This window comes from Anthonomus grandis, chromosome 5 (assembly GCF_022605725.1).
Source record: "Anthonomus grandis grandis chromosome 5, icAntGran1.3, whole genome shotgun sequence".
Taxonomy (NCBI): domain Eukaryota; kingdom Metazoa; phylum Arthropoda; class Insecta; order Coleoptera; family Curculionidae; genus Anthonomus; species Anthonomus grandis.
The window spans coordinates 22,740,118-22,760,960 of NC_065550.1; the positions used below are offsets into that span (position 1 = coordinate 22,740,118).

The following is a 20,843-nucleotide window of genomic DNA, read 5'->3' on the forward strand; positions in this document are numbered from 1 at the left end:
TACTAAGAAACATATTATTATGTACTAAGTTGTAGATTGCTCGTTAGAAACTTGGCACATATTAAACATAATATATTGGTAATAGGTTAAGTTGGCAGTTACTTTAACAACGTTATTTTATTGCACATCTGATAAAATCAATTTATTCTACATTATAGTACGGCTTTAATGGAATGGCGATTTTATGTAAATACAGGTGCCCCGATTAAAATAACCTAATACAGGATGATCAACTTATAAATTTAACAACTTTTAGATAATTTTTTAAAATTACACCACGAAGTATATTTTTTTAAGTAATCATTTAGTGCCTTGAGAACCACCCCTAATATTTATACATGAAGACCACCATTAATTTTTTAAATATAAAAATACAAAACGAATACAACCGCCAACTTGCCCTATTGTATATACTAAAACAAATAGCTCAAACTTTATCGTGTATAATGAAACAAAAATAGAAAACAAACGTTATTAAATAACTTAAAAAAACATTATTGCTGTATCCTTACCCTCAAAACCAAAACTTTTAATCGGCAAATAAGCACTTTAAATTAAAACATTTTATGGTTCACAATACTAGTAGCGACATTAAATGTTTTTAAACTAAGCTTTAAAGGTGAAACATTGAAATTAAGCTAAATAAAACAGAAACTCAGACAACAAGACAACAGCACAACAACGGGTTTTAATACTTAGCAGATAAATAATTAATTTAATAAAATAATGAGTTTAGGATCAGCGTGGGACTGATCAGAAATAACGTAACTTAAAAAATTAAAATACTATAAATTACTTTAAGTATAAAAAATAATAATAATAATATTAACGTGATAATGAACACACTACAAGTAATTATTATGTACAACGAATTTTTAACACAGAAAACAATGTAAAGCATGTCATTGCAATTAATATATCTGGTATATCAGCTTGAAACTTAACCAATTTGTTTACAAAATAATTTTATGCAAAGATAAGTATCGTATCCATTTATGTTATGCTTACAAAGCGCAACTTAAGTGGGAAAAAACATTTTTTAATATACATTAATACAGTTAATTTGTGTTTTTAGGTGGGAAAGTTTTGTAACAAAATTTAGTATCCGAATATACCGAAAAACAAAGATCTTACTTTTTTGGAACGGTTTTGGATACAGTGGTAAGTTTTTAGAAACTATGTCTTAGTTCAAAGTAAATGTTTATCAATATTCCTAAATTTTATTAAGAATTATCAGCTAATAAAAAAAACATCAAAACTACCCCATAAGACTTCTGATAAATCCAATTTAACTATCTAATGAAACAAGAACGGTAATTAAAAAAATATTATTTCAAATTTGATATACCCAGAAAAAAAAAACTTTTATTAACGTTTATCTGCACTGGCTTCTAATACCTATCGAAGTCCAAAAAACTAAAATACACAAATTTATTATATACGCACGAAATGTCAAATAACACAGCACTGTCCAAAATAGTTGGCGTAAAAACATATTTAAGGTAACGTTAAATATATTTTTTAAGAAAGTGTTATTAGGTAATTAAAAAAAAGTAAAAGCTCCCAATAAATGCCTTTTTAAAAAACATATTTTCCAAGCAAATAATTTAAAAATTATAATAAAAATTAATTATAAATTTAATCTCATCGCAAACTATATACACCAAAACATCGTCCATAAAAACACAAACACAACAAAAGAAAAGGTTGAATAAAATCTTTTTTAAAAACAAAAATGTCGATCTTAATATGGCACAAATAATTTATGTCGGTACTTTCGTGACTGTTTTCAACAAATCCGACGGACTTTCAGATTTCGTCATGTTCATTTTAATTGAATCGTGATGGTGATGGATGCTCTCGCCTCCACCCATACTTTGTTTCTGTTTCTCTTGTTGCTGCTGCTTATGTCTCTCTTGTTCTTCCCGTTCTCTTCTCGCTTGCTCGTTTATTTCCTTAACTGCCCTCAATTCTTTTTTTAATTTCATCCGTCTGTTTTGAAACCAGATTTTGATTTGACGTTCGGTAAGGCAAAGCGCGTGTGCGATTTCTATTCTTCTTCGTCGCGTTAGGTAGTGATTAAAGTGAAACTCTTTTTCTAATTCTAAGGTTTGGAAGCGGGTGTAAGTTTGTCGGCCTCGTCTTCTTGGACATCCATTTGGACCTGAAAATAAGTGAGAAAACTTTAAATATCTTAGAAACTAAATATTTGAGCTAAAAGAAAAAATAAATTATCACTAGTGTTACTTAAAACAAAGTTGGTGAGGATGAACTATGTGAAAAACACAATTTTATCGTTAGTAATAATAAAAAAATGAATTATGGGAATAAAGTTTAAAATCAGTGCCAACAAAAAAGCCTATAAAAAGTGTTTTTTCACTTTATTACTTTATTTCTTAGAACCTTATTTTCAATCTAAAACTTTTTCTATCCTACAAACCTAAAAGTTTCACATCATTTAGAAAAGCAGCATAAACAAGGATAAAACTCCAAAAGTGAAATGAGATTTGTTTGCTAGGGTGTGAGAAGGGACCAACCGGGGGTTAAGATCTCGTTATGTAAAGTGTATTTCTGCAAAAATGCGTAAGACGTATTGAGAATATGTTACATGGAATTTTTTATTTTGGTTATTTATGTTTTAAGTTTTTATATAATTCAAAAAGAAAAGAAAACATTTTATTTAATTAATGTCTATAAAGTCTTTAATACCAGAATATTAAATGTAAATAATTATAATTGACTATACACGTGATGTAAAAACTTTAAAAAATATTGCAATACTGAGCGTTAGGCATTAATAGGGAAAATATTAAATTTGTTAATTAAAATCATATCCATTTAAATTATGCTTATAATGCATATCTTAAATGGATACAATAAAAGACATTAAAAACCATTAATACAGTCTATTTGTAGGCCGGAAGGGTCAACATGAAAATAATTGGAGGTGGACTGTTAATAACTTTTTTACCGACTTTTAAGATTTTATTTTCATATAAAATGGTAAAAACTTTCTAAATAATAAATGCTCTATTACCTGTAAATCCTTTGCCTTTCTGACTTTTTTAGCTTTTTACCTAGCGATAAAAAAGGGTTTACAGCAGCCCTTTACTTAGGCCACGGTAATAAAAAAGAAAGTTCAATAGAAAATGATGCAAAAAGAAAGGATTTAGCTTATGTATGGGTGAAAGTAGTTCTTCGAAAATAATAAAAGGGTTATATAGTTCAAAAATACTTCATGGTGCATTTAGAGAAAGTTTTGATTTCTCTTTTAAAAACTAATTTTGTGGAACTTAACATAAACTTAAAAAAAAATTTAGACGGAAAAAATTAGAGCCAGGGAATAATCCACTTTAATATTTGTTTTAGTTATACCGTTATTAGTGCTAGTAAATTTTCTTGTAGGAAAATCTCGAACCTACTATATTTCTTTCGGACGATATTCTGTAACATGGGATAGGCCATTATAACAATTGTTTACGACGTTGTACCTAAGTCGAAAATAGATAAACGACGCCTGATAGAATACTGTAGGGTTATTAACAACCGCAGTAACCATTGTATTATACCTTCCCCATAAGATAAAGATAAACCAGTCGAGATAACGGGGTAAAATACGCGACCGCGTTGTACGAGTTTGCCCTGTGTTGATCTTGGATCGTAGAAGCACAGTCAGGCCAGTATAATTACATCAGGACAGGATTTTGAAATAACTTTTAAAGATGTTTAATTTTTTTGAGGTTCTTTTTGTATGTTGGGGTACAAGTAAAGATATTTTTAATTATTTATCTGATCTATCATTTAGACATCCAGATTAATCTTTAGAAATATCTGAGGCTAAGGAATCTTTATAAACATGAAACTGGAAGGTCAAATTGGTATTTTAAGGATGAAAACATCATATTTTGTAATTCATTTACTTTGTTGCCTAAAATTCTTTAAAAAAATATATTCTCTAAAGAGAACCAAAAATTAAACTTTATTCATAATATAAATAAAAATGAAATAGTTGGTTAATATATATTTATTTATGTGCAAAAAGAACTGCTTTCTTAAATGTATATACAAAGTAAATATATATTTGAAAATTTAATATTGTTTACAATTTTAAAAGCATTTTAAATAAGTTGTCAAGATTATAATTTTACTTTTGCATAACATTAATACAAATTTAAACTCACAAATTATTAGTTTTGTGAAATCCAATTATATAAGTTTATAATTCATTCAATGCATGAATTTGTAGTTTAATTTGAATATTTTCCTAGTTATTTGCAAAAAAAAATTAATTGCACGCGTTTAAATTCCCATAACTTGAAAATTGCGCATTGGACTTAAATGCTTTTAACTAACAAAATTATTTATCGAGTTTTATTGCTTATCGACTCATTAGTTCATTTTCATATATTATATTAATAATAATTATAGCTATAATTGTTTACAGTGTAAGCATTTATAGTTAGAATAAAGATACTTATTATTATTATGTGAATGGCCCTCATTAACAGTAAAAGCTTTTCAATAAAAATTTGCAAATCGATCCACAAAAATTATGGAAGAGTGAAATTTTTAAGTAATTTAATATGTAATGAATAATTTATTTAAAGTTTACAAAAAATTATTACAAAATGTATATAAAAAAATAGAGTAATTAAACAGAGAAAATTTGTTATTTTAAACTTAAATCTGCTTCACCTAAACAAAAAAGGAAAGTTAATTTTACATTATTAAAACAAAAATTCAAAATAATGAACTAAAACTTTAACTTCCTATGTAAAACAACTCCTATTTAAATTATATAAATAAAAGACAACAAAATCAAACATAAGTGAAGAATTAAAAAAAATAACATTTAAATTTAATCTTTTTTTAAGACAACATGGGAATTTTTAGTTAAAATGATTAAAATGGTAAAGTCAATATTTATTATTAGCAATTATTAGTAAGTTATAATAATAATCACATTTTATTTATATAAATGACTAAGCTAATGATAAATATCCTCGAATGAGTTTAATAAAACATGAAATTAAAGATTAGCTCTGAAAATAATCTGGCTAATTGACATTATTGATTTAACCAAAGATTTTGCCTACAAATTTTCATTTTAATCAGATTATAAAAAATAACTTTGAACAACTATTCATTTATTATCGGAACTCCCATGGTGTGAAAACTAACTTATAAGAGCTGAAGTTAAATATGTTAGATAATAATATCAATGTAAATACGCCTACTGAAACCCGTCTAAATGATTTAGAAACAGAAAGAGATAGAAATTAAATCCTCACAAGTAAAAAAACAAGATGTGGTTTATTGATCGCTTTAAATAAAAAAATATACAGGAGTAACAAATGATATTGGTAGTGATATGAAGGAGCTGTATATTAAAATTAGTTTTAATAATAAAGTATGTCTCTATGTTGTAGTTATTTACTTTGTACCAAGCTGTAGTCTAATATATTAAATATCTTACTAATGTTTGGCAACATGTTTGTTAAGCTTAACCTCAATTACAAGCATAAAAAATTTAAACTAATAAAAAACGCGAAATTTAATTTAAACGAGGCCTATTTTCATCAAATGTACATCCTATTCAATGCCAATTATTGGGAGAGTCTGTATAAGTGTAGTGGTGTTGATAAATTTATAAATGAGTTTTATTAAATGGTAAATGAAATCTTTACGGAATGTGGTCCAGTAACAACTCAAGTTAATAAAGTATTTTCTGTATGCCTATTCAATAAATTAAAAAAAAAAACAAATATTTAATGTTGGTGCAATAAATACTAAAAATCAGACAAAACATAAAACGGAAATAAAAACGGAATATAGTGAATATTTTCTTTTTATTTCCAAAAAGGGTTGAACTAAGTCTTTACACAGACCCAAAGTATTTTGGTCATACCTTCGTGGTCAAAAAGATACATACGATAATATACTTGTTCAAGCTTATAAAGGATACACTTATAAATCCTAATAAAATCCCATTAAAAACTTTACTTTGTATCAATCTCTTTTTTTTAAATAAAAAAAAACTAAACGGCAATAGATATGTTGGATTTGATAATTATATTATAAGTCAGTTTCAACTGCAGTCTATCCTGTAGTTTGACGTAAAAGCAAGATTGTCCCGTTATTTAAAAAAGAGGCAGAGTAGGATCTAAGTAACTATGACTAGAGTTGTTACTACCTAAAACGCAGTTTCTAAAGTGTTTGATATTTGACATTCTTTGATGATATGATTAGTTGTATGAAGAAGTAAGGTTTAATATATCTAATACCAACATTTATTTATTATTTGTTTAGTTTGTTCACAAACTGATTAATGAGAAAAAACAAGTTTATGTATTATATACAAAAGGCATTTGATAAGGATAGTCATAGTGTTATAATAAAAGCTTTTTTTAGAAGCAATATACTGACTAAGATCATCAAATCTGGTTTCTTTAAAAGAGAACACTTTGTTTAGATCCGGGGAGCCCAATCTGATATTTTTATGTATTCGGTTACTGCAATATGGCAAAGTTCACTTTTTGCAGATGATTTTAAAATATACAGTCTAAATAATACTACAGATGATCACAATATTAATATGGTAAATAAGGCATAAAAAATAACGTCCATCTTTAAATCCATCAAAAATACTCATGTCTGAAACTTTTTGATAGTTTGATATTACCTAGATTGGAATGCAGTAGTATTGTATGGTCTTGTAAATATAAGGTATGGTTTTAAACTACAGAATGCGTACAGCGTAAATTTTTAAAATATATGTTTTATTAGAAATTTGTATATTATCCACAAAAAAACTATCGTTTACTTTTGAAGAAATTTGAGAGAATATCCTTAGAAAACTGTCGGATTAAAACTTGTCTTGTTTATATGTATAAAGTATTAACAAGTAAAATCAATTTTCCAGAACTTCTTTCAGTACTCCCTTTCTTTGTAAGTAATGAAAATACACGACAAAGAAATACACCTGGAATTTCTCAAAACGATTATTTATAAGAATGCATCAGTATATAAAAAGCGTAAATATTTACGCTTAGATGACTTAGACTGGAATATGATTAGTTTCTAAAAGTCTATTCTGTTCTTATTATTAGTTATTATTATTATATCACCTATACGCTTATATAAATAGGGCAAAATAATATTGAAAATAATATTTTTTAATGCTAATTATTGATTTGAATTGATTTAGATTTTATTTATTTTCTTGTTGTTAGGCCTAATTTGCCTTTAAAAATAATTAAAAAATCTAAAAACGTCACGTTGCTTTATAACTTATATTGATTTTTTTAATATACTAAAAGTATTGATGCAACGGCCAGTATTTTATTAACAACATTATTCTACTTAATATTATATATTATTTTGAAAGATAATAATACAGATATTTCTTATAAGCTTCTAATTTCTTTAATGAATTGAAATATCGTAAATATAAAATCCGAATAATATAAAAAAATCCTAAATCAATATTTCCTTTTTTGTAGATAATAAGTCCGTCCCTGCAAGACCCATCCGCATCTAACAATGGATTCTGCCGTCAAGCAGCGCAATATGGCGTATATACCCTTGTCTGTCGTTGCCATGACGACCGGGGTCCTCCACATTACCACCCTTGGCGATGCTATGCAGTCGACAACGTCAGCGTTTGTAACGTTGCCACTGTAAATCACTCTAAGGGGGAGGGACGGAACGGAGCGAATGCGAGGCTGCAATTAATGGCAGAATGTGCCCAGGTTCTCCAATTTCGGATTAATTAAAAAACGACGGATGTTGCGGAATGTAGATGGTTATAGGTGCTGTAGGTTGGTGAGTTTTTTTTAAATGTGAGCTTAATTGGTTTTTACTAAGGGCTGGGTAACTTTTTAAAGTCTTTGGAAACTCATTAGTCACATCTGTGCTTATAATATATCGTAGTTGTCTGTGAAGTACCTCGTTTATATTATGGAAACTAATTTGTAAAATAATCAAGGAATTTTATGTAATGACAAAAGAAATTTAAATATTTATACGGCAACTCTTTTTATCTAGCGCACCATCTACACAAAAGGCAGAAAGACGTGATTATTCAATTTGGTATACCACAGACGAAAAACATATAATAAATTATTGTAATTAGCATGAATTCAAGCATTATTTATTTAAAGGAAAGAGAAAGAGTAAAATTCGGCTGATAACCAAATTTTGTACTCGATTTATGTTACACATTAATATTTATAATATATATTTTTTGCATTAACTTTTTCGTTAAGAGAAGAAAAGTTTGTTGATCTGCCTTGTCTTATCTGTCTTGACTGGTATATATTATTAGATAGCATTAAAACGAAAATTTTAAAGAATATATTTCTCAGCTATTAAGAATTCCAAAATAATAAAAAAAATTTCAGTGTATTGGAAATAAACATTATATAAAAAATTTGTTAATCGATTTGGCATCATTGACTGAAAAATTACACTCTCAAGCATCTGGCCTATGGTTTTACAGCTAGTCTTATTCTAGGTATTTTGTTTTTTTGTTTTTATTTTTTTTTGTACTTTGGAATTAAGAGTTATTAAATTAAGAAGATATAGTAATAATAACAATAATCACAATGACATAAATAAATCATCTTTCATTTAAATTCAAGCTATTACAAAAAAGCTAACAAACTGCTATTCTTAGAAATAAAATAAATATACTAAAAAATAAGAATTTTTACTTATTAGCGCCCTGAAAGTGGCCTAATATAGGCTGAAACGTCGGCATTATTAAAATCTAAAACCACAGTTTCATTTGATCATACATCCAACTTACTGAGTAATAAGCAGAAAATAAAAAACAAGAATTAAATAAGTTATAATTAACCAAAGCTAAACCTAAATTAATTTTTGAATAGGAGTTACTGGGCACGAAAATGACATTCGAAAATGATATAAGTTCATTAATGAGACCACAAAAAAAATTGATAAAAAGTCCCAAGTACTACATGTCAATAATATTGAAAATTATAGTTCTAGTTATGACAGCAGATATAAGATATTCATTCAGTGCCTCCTACAGATGCAGAAGATTAATAAAAAGTATAATTTTTCTTTAGGATTATTGTTTTCCTGATATTGATCAAATCATTTCTAAAATAATACATTTATATATGTTAATTTTACATACATAACTAACCAAATGTTTAAAACAGGAATTGCATTGTTTTTCTTTAAAACATATATCACCTTCGGTCTTAAATCCAAAGATAAACGTAATATAAAATAATACAGATTAATAACCGTAATTTCAAATTCTTGAAAAATGGCTTAAATCTGAACATATTAATTTTGTAAACACTATTAACAGCATTTCAGACAATCGAGTTGGGAGCTAAGAGTACATATTATGATGCAATGTATGAAATGGTAAATAATATTAAAACTATGGCAGTAAAATATCCACTAAAGCAACACTCTTGGGCCAATTTTATTAATTCTGTATATAAAAATGCTTTGTATACGAATCTTCATGTTTCTGGAAAAATTATAGCCTATGCTGATTACATTGCAATCATATGGTAAATCTTAGGCCGGGGTGAGAATTTAAAAATTATTTGAATTGATTTAGACTCAAAGTTTAAAATTTTCTAAAATATATAATATCAATGTGTCAGTAATATTATAAAAATAAATAAATGAAAAAAATAATAATATCTGACACATAAGTACATAAAGGGATATTATGCCTTTTAACATTATTACTTACTTATTTTATCTGCTATAAGGCATATTACCAATAAAATATTAAAATCTTCTTTTGAGCTTTTAGTGTATACCGCATCCATTTAGATTATGCAGAAACTGGTAAAAAATATAGCCATAAAGATAGATAAGTTACTCTTTAGTCAATAAAGTTTGTAATAGCAAAGAAAACTTAATAAAAATACCTACTGAAGTAGTTATTTAACGATACATAAAACCATAAATCTTACCAATAATCAGCCGCACACAAAAAGCAATAATAATTTGCCTAATGCGTTATTGTTTAATATTTAATATGTAACGAGTGAATTGGGAATACTAATGGGGCATAATTGTGACATAACTGGGCATATTTTAGTAGTCAACTATACGCTATTTCTTTATAACGTATATTTTGTGATATTTGGTTTTATTTACTGGCATAATATTATGATTATGAATATTTTAGTCTAGATAAATTTAAAATTAATATGCCATATTTTCTATAAGTGTTTTAGTAATTACTATTTACTTGACTGAATTGGATTTAGGGTGAATTCTAAAAGAAGAAAAATACATCTTTTATAAAGCTTATTTGTTTAAATTTTTCTTTATTCTAAACAGTTTAGCTGAAACTTTGCCCATTTAAGTAAAATACGATATTCGATGCACGTAGCATTACCCTCCCTTAGGATTTCGTTTTCATTTTGTTGCACCCGGTGCTCGAATCGTGACTTTACTGATATTGCAATCTCAAATTTTTCTCTGAAATACTTCTTTTAGATATAGGACGTCTTATGTCAAATACTCTGTTACCCTTCACACTTAGCAGTACGACGTGTGAATGTTTAAATGTATCTTTTGTAACTCAGGGCTAAATAATGCATAACTTAATTGGATGTGATTTTAATTAGTATATATTTGTAAATTTTTGATATTTTTTTTTAGTCTTCGCATATTTTATAAAATATGCCAGGAGACATTACAATGTCCCCTTAAGACTATTAAATTGGATTTTAACTAGTTAATATGCATATCAAGCCAATTTGAAACCTTAGCTTCCTTGGGATGCATTGTACGTGCCTTGACATTAGACACTATTTTAATTTTATTGAATTGCTTTTGCTGCATTGTTTATTGCTGTTTTATTGGTATACAAGGACGCTTGCTATAATTTAGTGGTGATGAAAATTAACTGATGCAGTTTCGCGCAATTTAAGTTCCCCATTAGTTTCTTTTAAAAATACTTGAGAAAAAAAATGTAGAAAATGGTTGTCATATCTTATTTATTTTCTTATATATTGCAACCTCAAGCCCAAGCTATATTTAAATATTAATAATAATATAAATAAACTTATAAACTAACTCCTTGCTTGAAATGATAAACAAAAAATTTAATTTTTCGTTAAGTATAGTAAATAATAACATGCGATTAGCATATAGCTTAGCCCGTACTGAGAGACTTCAACTAAGATTAATATATTATAGGAAATTTTATCATAAAATAAGTTCTTCTGCTTCTTCGTCTTCTTGTTTTATCTGTCCTCATTTTCCAGAAGTATTTCCAATGTCTGTCTCCTATGAGATGAGTTTGATTCCTAACCTAACTTCAAGTACTAGCCACCACCATATTGTCTGAATTTTAATGTTCTTTTTTTATTAATCCTTTATTATTTTAATTAAAATAAAAATTGCTTTTGTAAGGGCCATAATAAAATTATTATTATTAGACTACATATTAAAATAAACACATCGTGAAAATAAGACAAATAGTTTTCGAATCTAATACTGTTTTGTGAATTTGTGTTTTATGGCGATTTGTTAATTTGAAGGTAGTTCTACATTGTTGACTCTCTTCATGACATATTAATCATCAATCAACAAAGCACAATAGCCAATGTGCTAGTGACTTCCGATTCTCATCTTAAGGAATATACTAAAATTACGAGTAATATTTTTAAGGACTTAGTAGTGCGTTACTGAACCATCCATGGGTTTACATGTGAACATGTAATTTGCTGGTATTATTTGACAACAACATTTTTAGCTAATTAGGTTTTACAACTAATTATTGCTAAAGTAGGAAAAAATCAATCTCAGTAATGCAAATGTCAAAAGTTAATATTGATCCGGAACTAGCAAATAAGTTAAGGTAATCTCACAAGGTTGCTTTTCACCATGCGGTTATAAAATATCAGCTGTTATAGTCAAACAGAGAGATTTATATATATATTTTGGGATTTTAAAAAATCAGACTTAAATGATTTTCCATTTTTTTTGTTTATTAAACTTGCCAATAACCTAGAAGCAACTGGTCATAATTCCATTGAACGGTCTCTAAATTAAATAAATCAATCAGTGCTAATATATTTCATGACATTATTTGGCCTAAGTTTTAAATAAAATATTTTGCACAGGTATATTCCAATAAATCAATACATAAATCCTGTATAATACTGTTATATACAACATATACATAAAACAAACAGCTGGAACGCCATACATTATTTATAGCTGCCATAAAATAAAATTTCTTGCCGCGTTTCAGATTGTTAAAAACCATAAATCTCGCTAAAAAAATTCACAAACTTATATGCCTTATTAATTTATAGTTAGAGACGATATTATAGGCCTTTTGTATAAATTCAACAAACAAGGTTAGTGTTTGTTTAAGTGATTTAATCATTCTCTTGACGTTTATTATGTGATATTTTCTTTGTGCCTTGGCTAATTAAATATTATTGGCTGTTTTGGTAGTAAATGTTATTATAGCGGCACGAGGGAAAATAATTAGATAAAACTTGATTTTTGCAGCCATGTGTTTTGCTACTAAACATTTCTTCTTAAGTATTGGATAAAAATCGTAAATATATTAATCCCAAGGCAACTTTATACATAACCTTATTATGATAAGACCGCTATAGATGGCGTTGTTATCGCTTCAGGCAACAGCATCCAAAATTAGGAGTGATAAGAAAACCGCGTCGTTTCAACGGGGGGTGACGCTCGCAACGTTCCAAAGGAAGCCATAACTATAAAAGTAACTGACGAAGGGAAATGAAAAGTGCGAGGAAAGGTAAAAGAGGGTCGCCAACGCCATCTAGACAGGACATTGACACATTTTACGAGGCACTAGATCGTGGGGGGAGACGATGCGACTGTTGCGTGCGATACAACGCGGTTGCCACTTTTTTTTAAGGAAAATTTGCAACTGGGATTAGGCAGACTTTTTACCGATTTTATTTTTTGTAGTCAGAAGATTTTACAGATGATAAATTGTTATTTGCATTACCAATTTAAAGGACTTGGCAGACAGTGTAGTTTACTAGTATATTTAACGAATATTACTGTGATTAAAATGTTTAGTAAAAGTAGTTTAACACACTGATAAATCATAAATTATAAAACTATGCAACTTTTAATTTACTAGGATAAAAAGATATCCAATAATTTACACTCAAGTAACGAAACAATAAATAAATAAACAGGCGTCTCTTTACCAGTATAAAAATATCTAGAAATTACATCAACATAAAAAGACAATAAATGGGTTATAAAAAAGGCTGCAGTAATTTCCCAATTGTTTCTGAAATTTTTGACAAGTCCAAGAAAATTTATGCATATTTTTAAGATAGTCACATTCGAGTTTAAAGTCACATTTATTGCGGTTACTCTGAGTGCCATATATTTTAACTGTTTACGATTCTTTTGAAAGATCACTTTTAATTATTTTTTAGCAATACCGCGAACGCCAAACATTTCCAGTTTTTTCAACAATCTTTTTTGATCCACAGTGTCAAATGCTTAGTCTTAATATGGCATCTTCTATAGACTTTTTTTCATAAAAACCATATTGGCTCTCGGACAACACAATATGGTATTTTTTAAATAATTTATAATACAGGGTCCGGCAAAATGATTTCCCACATTTTAATTTTTAATAAAAATGCCAATGTAAATGCTATTTATATTTTATATTTATTAACTAAAAATATATGGTATGTCATTTTGTTTTTATTAAGTTTTGAAAATTACAGAGTCCAAGTGGCGACCATTTCTTTCGACACACATTCGAAGCTGATTTCTAAAAGTTTCCATTACTCGAGCAGTAATTTGAGGCGATGTTCCTGTAACATCTTGGCGTATTGCTGCTTTCAATTCGTCAATGGTTCGGGGATGATGTTGAAAAACCTTCTCTTTCAGGTAGCCCCAAAAGAAAAAGTCGCATGGGGCAAAATCGGGTGAATGCGCAGGCCACCCAACATCTCCACGTAATGAGATTACGCGTCCTGGAAACATTTGCCTTAACAGGTCCATTTTTCCTTCTTGCCGTATGAGCTGTAGCCGCATCCTGTTGAAACCACAAATCCGGATGTTCAAGTTCCCTAAGTTTTGGTTCCAAAAAATTACGTAGCATGTCGACATATCGATCAGCAGTTACGGTAACCGTTACCCCTCCTTCTTTAAAAGAATAGGGACCCCAAACACCAAAAGAACAAACAGCACACCAAACGGTAACACGTTGGCTGTGAAGTGGCCGTTCATGGAGCTGCCGCGGAGTTTCTGGTGCCCAGTAGCGAAAATTCTGCTTGTTCACACAGCCAGACAAATAGAAATGAGCCTCGTCACTCGTTATTAAAAGCGCATTTTGTGGGACGTTTTGAAGAATATCATTGGAACATTCTCGGCGATTTTCCCAGTCCCGTTCACTTGCAAGTTCTTGCACGATCATCATTTTGTATGGGTGGAACTTCAGACCAAAAATCAGTGCAAAATTATTCTCACAGAACGATCTGACAAACGCAAAGCAGAGGCATGTTTAACTGCTGAACCTCTAGGAGATCCTTCAACTGCTTCTCTTACAGCTGCAATGTTTTCAGGTGTCCGAACACTTCTGGGTCTATCAGTTGATTTTCTTTTTAAGGCTGAACTTGTAGCTCCAAAATTTGAAACCCACAACAGTATTGTTTTGCGATCTGGAACTGGATTATGTCTACCAAGCGCGAAGTGAGTACGAAAATGTCTATGTGTCGTAATCACAGATTCGTTACTTTTGAAAAATGTTTCGATAACGAAGGCACGATTCTCGCCCTTCCAGTTCATGGCGTCAACAGAAATGGCAAGGCGCGCGCAGCCAACCGACTACGCTAAGCTGGCTCCCTCTTTAGTGATTCGGCCTCAGTGGCGGCGCAAAATGTGGGAGATCATTTTGCCGGACCCTGTATTTGTTTTAATAATTTTTGTGATACTTGATAGGAGTGAAACCAGTCTATAGTTATTACCACTGTCTTCAGATTCGGTTTTATGCAGCTCTATGCCTGATCCTGTTTTAAGTGCTTCTGAAAATGTGCCATTACGTAAACAAAGGCTAATAATAAGAGAAAGGGGATTTGAAATATGATTTTTAATTTTTTGCAGTACTTCGGCTTTTAGTTTGACATATCCAGAAGCCTTTTCAGTTTTTAACTAAAAAATCATATTTTCTACTTCTTGTGGGGTTGTGCCATAAAAAAATATAAAAAGCTTATAACGTTGAAGTTATATTTGTTGAATTTATTTTAGAAGCAACCTTTTCCTCTATTTTGCTAAAGGAGTCGTTATGGCAGTTTAAAATCTTTGTTTTAACTGTTATTATTTCACAAATATTTAGTTTTAGTTGTTTCATTTCTTCGGTTTTATATTTTGCTTTTTACAACACTTGTTTATGGTGAATTTTTGACCTTTCCTGTTTCTGTTAATCTGTAGTCATTTTTTGCTTTCTTTATTTGTTTTGTTATTATGTTTTTGCATTTTTCATACTCTCTTTAATATTTTGATTCTCTAGTCATTCGAGACATTTTTTAAATAGTTTGTTCTTTTTAGTAATTGAATTGTTTATAGTCTTATTGATACAGCTTTCTTTTCATAGATTTTTTCTATTTTGTTTTGGTGAATTGTTGAAATATGACTGTTGAGTTCGATTATCAGCAATTATCACCAAAAAAAGGATCAAGACCAGAAATTAAGGTAGATCTTGTTATGTCGTCAATGTAAGATGTGTATTTACGTATTTATTATTTATAATATAAGATGTATAGCATATACAGGGTGTCCCAAAAATCAACGATAAATCGAAAACGGGCAATAAACCAGGTGCTCAGGGATTCAAAAAAATATTTAAAAAACTCTATATTAAATACTTTTAAAATTAACGGCATTCATAGAAAACCGAAAAAAATTGACACCCCATGGTTGATCTTTTTACTACTGTGGTTACAAGTTTTTGAATTTCTTAACAATTTATTTTTAATGTAACTGAAATTTAACTAACTATCCTTTATAAGGAAATTCCTTCAGTGTTTGGCAAGTGATTTTGAAAGTTGGCATATCTAACCTAGATTTCAAAATGGTAAGATAATTGATAGATTATTTGTTCAATAGGAGTGCATTTTTTTAGTGCAAATGTAAGTCGCTAAGCTCTAAGGTAAGTTAATAATTGTGCATTCAGAATAAATAAAACAGCGTTACTTAAGTCGCAACGTATATTCAGATTGTCTGCCTCCATTTCTGATATGACGTTTTAAATTAAATTGGTGTACACTTTTTCTTAATTTCTATTTTTCACTTTTTATTAATTATTGTTCCCTGTGAAGTAGATGAATTGAAATAATTTATTTAAATTGAGTGAACATGGCGCCAGGCTATTTTTGTACCCCGCGCTATCTATCTGGATACTCCCTATTCAGAAATACCCGTACAGGGTAAGTAAGTATTTTAATTGTTTAAATTAAAATAATAAGATATTGATAAGAAAAAAAAAGAAATGGTAAAATTCAGACAATATCACCTCATAGGAGCTACAATTGCGAAAGACATAAAAAATTCAAAGATATTTCTAATTCCTAGACGACTCATAAAATGACGTTAAATACCTAGAATAAAATAAAAATCTTTTCTAAAGAAGAAAATGCAATTAAAAGATTAATCCTAAAAGACATAAAAAATTATGTAGATATTGTGACTGATATATTGAAAGATGCACAATAAGCTCCCTTACTGTTTTAATTTAATAGCAATTTCATAGGTTTGTTGTGTGCTTTACTAATGTATGTTAAACTTGTAATAATATCCTATATATTTATGTATTGCCATACCATGCTGTTTGTTTTATTGTTAAAATTCTAGAATGAGGTTCAATTTCAAATTTTTAGATAATTAAAATATTAATTTTTGTTTACAATATATTCCTGATTCTCTTTATAGTAAGGTTTTAAGTTATTAAGTACCTGGTAGTAAAAAAAAACACTAGATATCTATGTGCTGAAATATAGGTATGATTTGAGCATCTTCTCAATGAAGAAAAGTTGGTTTTAGGCTCACAAGGGACACATATCTCAATAAAAAGGTTTCCAATGACAAATTATTACAATTTTTTTAGGATTAATTTTAGGCACCCACAGGTAAAAATACAACGGGTAAAAGAATTTAAAAAAATGTTGGACACATATTACTAAAAATATTCTATAAAACTGAATAACAAATTTCAACAAAAACATTTAAAATAAATATATAGTCAAAAACCGACCCAAGCGGTTTGCATACCTAACGAGGTCCAGAACTCTGGCACGAATACATTCGCCAGAATGCTAAAGCAGCAATATGCATTCAAATATTTAATTAGGCACAGGATTTTGTCCATTTTCAGACTTAAATGAAAATGGTTATGAGAAAATACGGTACGAGGTAGTTCAGGGATATGAGTAGATTTCGCCAAAGTTTACGGAAGTCGTTTTTGCTGCAGTTTCCTCCTGTGTTCCGCTGATGACGGCCGGAGTTATCTGTGTTATATGCAGAAGTAATGAAAGGTCTCCTCGTTTAATTTAGATACCAGTTGCGATATATATATTTTTTTAAAACAATCAAATAAAGTAGACTTAAGTGCCCATCACAACAAACTATTTTCGTAATCTTCTAAAAATAAATAAAATGTAAGACTTTTAAAATAATGTCTTTCCTTGCGGAGGATAGTATAAGTGTGTAGGACAAATTTATTGCCGGTTTAAATATAGTCAGCACAATATACTAATGTCTCATTTATTGATTATGTTCACTAAACACTTTTCTTTATATACTAATTCGTATAAATAGATTTGCTTAATTATATCCCACATAAAAGTCGACGGTGATTTAACATAATGCCAATAAATTTATCGATTTTTGTTAAAAAAAAATATACTGGATTATTAGTTTTCTTTAAAAGTTTTTAAATATTCCATCTATTTCATAAAATAATGAAACATAAAAAAATAAAATTACTTTCTAGTAATTATAAGCCTAATCCATTTTGATTTGAACCACAACATTATCTAATAAAATAAAGTTAATGAAAAATAAGTTAATATGGAAAAGTTGATAAAATAAGGTCATACAATATTTTAGATTTATATTTACTTTGTGCATAAGATAACTTTCCTCTTTTTTCCTTTTATATTTTTACATCTTCTTTGAGAATGTGCTAAATTTTAATTAAAACTTTACATAAATGTATTTAAATATGATGATTGTAAAAAATATAATTAATTAAAGCACTTATAAAATAAAAAGGAAAAGAATTATTTAATTACAAAGAAAATCTAATAACAATGTATTTAAATCAAATTCAAGAAAAGAAAAACATAAATTTAAAGCAAAGATGAAAGTCTTCTGAAAAGGCTAAAGAGTTGTATTTGTATTTATCTATTTAAGGTTTATTTAGTATTTTGTTTTTTATTCAACTAATTAATTTTAAAAATTGTAAATTCAATATATGTAAATTAATTATATCTAAATTTCTTTCTTCTTATTATTATAACAATTCCGTGAATTCTTACTGTATACCTAAATAATTCACATTTCTACCACTTCATAAATATAACTAATCTAACACGTTGTAAATTTTGTATTGTAGAAAACCTAAATATTTGTTTTAATTTATAAAATATAGCTTAAAATACGCCAAAATCAAGCAAAAATCTCTCTATAATGCATAATTTAAGTAGACACGACTGTTAGCGTATTAATTAAATTGTTGGTTTTTAAACATGATTATTTTAAATTGAAATTTTTAGATTTTCATTTTACAAATGCAATAAAGATTTTAAAGACGAACTGTATTTTAATAATAAATAAACAAATTATAACTTAAAAATTATTTAGGAATTAGAAAACTATTATAAATGAAAATACTTATGTAAACATTAACTTCTTTAACGTTTGGGCTTAAAATTATTTAGTAAATTATTTTATAACAAAATGCAAGTAAGAATAGATTAGTCAACGCAACTTTTACTGATTAAACATATATAAACCATAAAATAGAATCATATTTTTAAATTTATATTTCTTCTTAAAGAGTTTCTTAACATAGTTTATTAAAGATCAATGATACCTAGCTTTTTTAGTAGCATACAGCAGTGTTTTTAGTTTTTTTTTTTTAAATATTAATAAAAGCTCAATTTTAAAGCTTAAAAGGATTATTTAGCGCACTTATTTGTTTAATATATTTTTTAATAAATATTTTGCCAACACTTAAACCCTTATACCAGGTTCAGTTTAAATCAATTTGCCTAATATTTATTTTGTTTTGGTACACTTTTCTTTCCTAAGATAGTTTAAAAACAGCAAAGAAAAGTTTAAATAAAATTGTGATAAATGTAAAAAAGCAGCAAGTAGTAATAGTAAAATACACAATCTTATATTTAAATAAATTATTTAGGTAAAAAATAATCCTTACTGCAGTTTAGTGACACTTTAAATCTGGAATCTGCTTTACAATTTTCGATATGAGAAGAAAACACTTTTTTATAAAATGTTTATCCTCTCTTTTACCCTTAGAGGGTTTTAAAACGTTACTGGGTTACCGAAAGTCTGTTTTTTAAAAATTTTAATTTAATTTTAGTGCTTGCACATTTTCTTCTATTATAATATTAACGTCATGGTATCTATTTAATTCTTTTTAAATGTTAAATTTTTCCTAAAATTTCTTTCAGATATGCACTTTTTATATATTTCATCCCATGGATAGATTTATTTAGTAATAGTATACCTATAGTGAAAAAGGATCATATTTAAAAACGCTCTTGTATTATCCTAAGAATAGTACAAATACAGATAAAATAAAAAGCAAATTGCTTATAAAAAACAAAGTCATTTGCACATTTAAAAAAATAGCCAAACAAAACACCCAACCCTTATCTGATCGCTTCTATATTAAAGAGCTCATCGTGTCGCAGGGGGTCGAATTCACTAAAAATCTCCGCTGGCTTTTGGCCAGCTCTAACACTATACTATATACGGAGTCTATTTATTTTTCATCTCTTTTCGTGCCACGGATCGCACACATTTCAACCCTTTCTCTCACATTTGCCCTAAAACTGCAACTCCAGCCGTTTCCAGATAGCTAAGCGGAGTGTTATCTTCATTTGCGCCCCTACGGGACTTTATGGAACTTATACGGCGCCACATTGCATCGTGGCATAGAAAAAATGGGACTTGCAGTTTTTATCGTGTCGCAAATGGGGTTTTTAAACGTCTCATTTTTAGCTAAAAGGGGCTTTTGAACTGGCTTATTTAGCTGAATAGATGAAGCTGGGGGGAATTTTTAAGTCTTATATTTCATTTCTATAGATTAGCCCTTTGTAATAACGAATTAAAAAAGAAAAAAAAATAAAACAAATTAGCATAAATTTTATAAAGAGGTACAAACATTTTAGTTCATTAGTATTCAAGTTACTAATCAAGAAAAAATATGTAAAAAAATTAGTTAAAACTTCTAAAAAAGTACACACTACTGCATTATAAACTTTATAATCTTACATTGTTTTTTGGTTAAATTTTTTAATATTAAAAAGAACAAAAGAATTTTACAACTAATCAATTTATTTAAGGTTAGTAAAAACTAAAAAGAAAGCGGTTCGTTATCCTCTATAGTTTTACTACCAATAAAACTTTTTATGGGAAATCTCTTTACTATTTTAGGTTTACAGAAAGGTATACAACTAAGGTATTCGGGAGGTAAATTTCTGGGCTATTATATTATTTTATGGTAGAACTTAAGAAAAATTTTCTCTTGTTATTATGTTAATTATTAAAAAATAAAAAAAGTGCAA

The 20,843-nt window shown here is 28.2% G+C and overlaps 1 protein-coding gene and 1 long non-coding RNA gene across 3 annotated transcripts in view; both read right to left on the reverse strand.

Moving 5' to 3' along the window:
* LOC126735930 (uncharacterized) overlaps nucleotides 1-20,843 on the reverse strand; it is a 208,662-nt gene that overhangs the window by 65,035 nt on the left and 122,784 nt on the right. The window lies entirely within an intron of this gene.
* Nucleotides 1,353-20,843, reverse strand: part of LOC126735927 (homeobox protein abdominal-A homolog) — an 84,421-nt gene continuing 64,930 nt past the window's right edge. The window contains exon 3 of one of the 2 annotated variants that reach the window (XM_050440051.1): nucleotides 1,353-2,164. In XM_050440051.1, the coding sequence (XP_050296008.1) occupies nucleotides 1,764-2,164 (401 nt within the window). In that variant the 3' untranslated portion in view covers nucleotides 1,353-1,763. The remainder of the gene's footprint in view (nucleotides 2,165-20,843) is intronic. The other variant, XM_050440050.1, reaches the window with a different exon arrangement.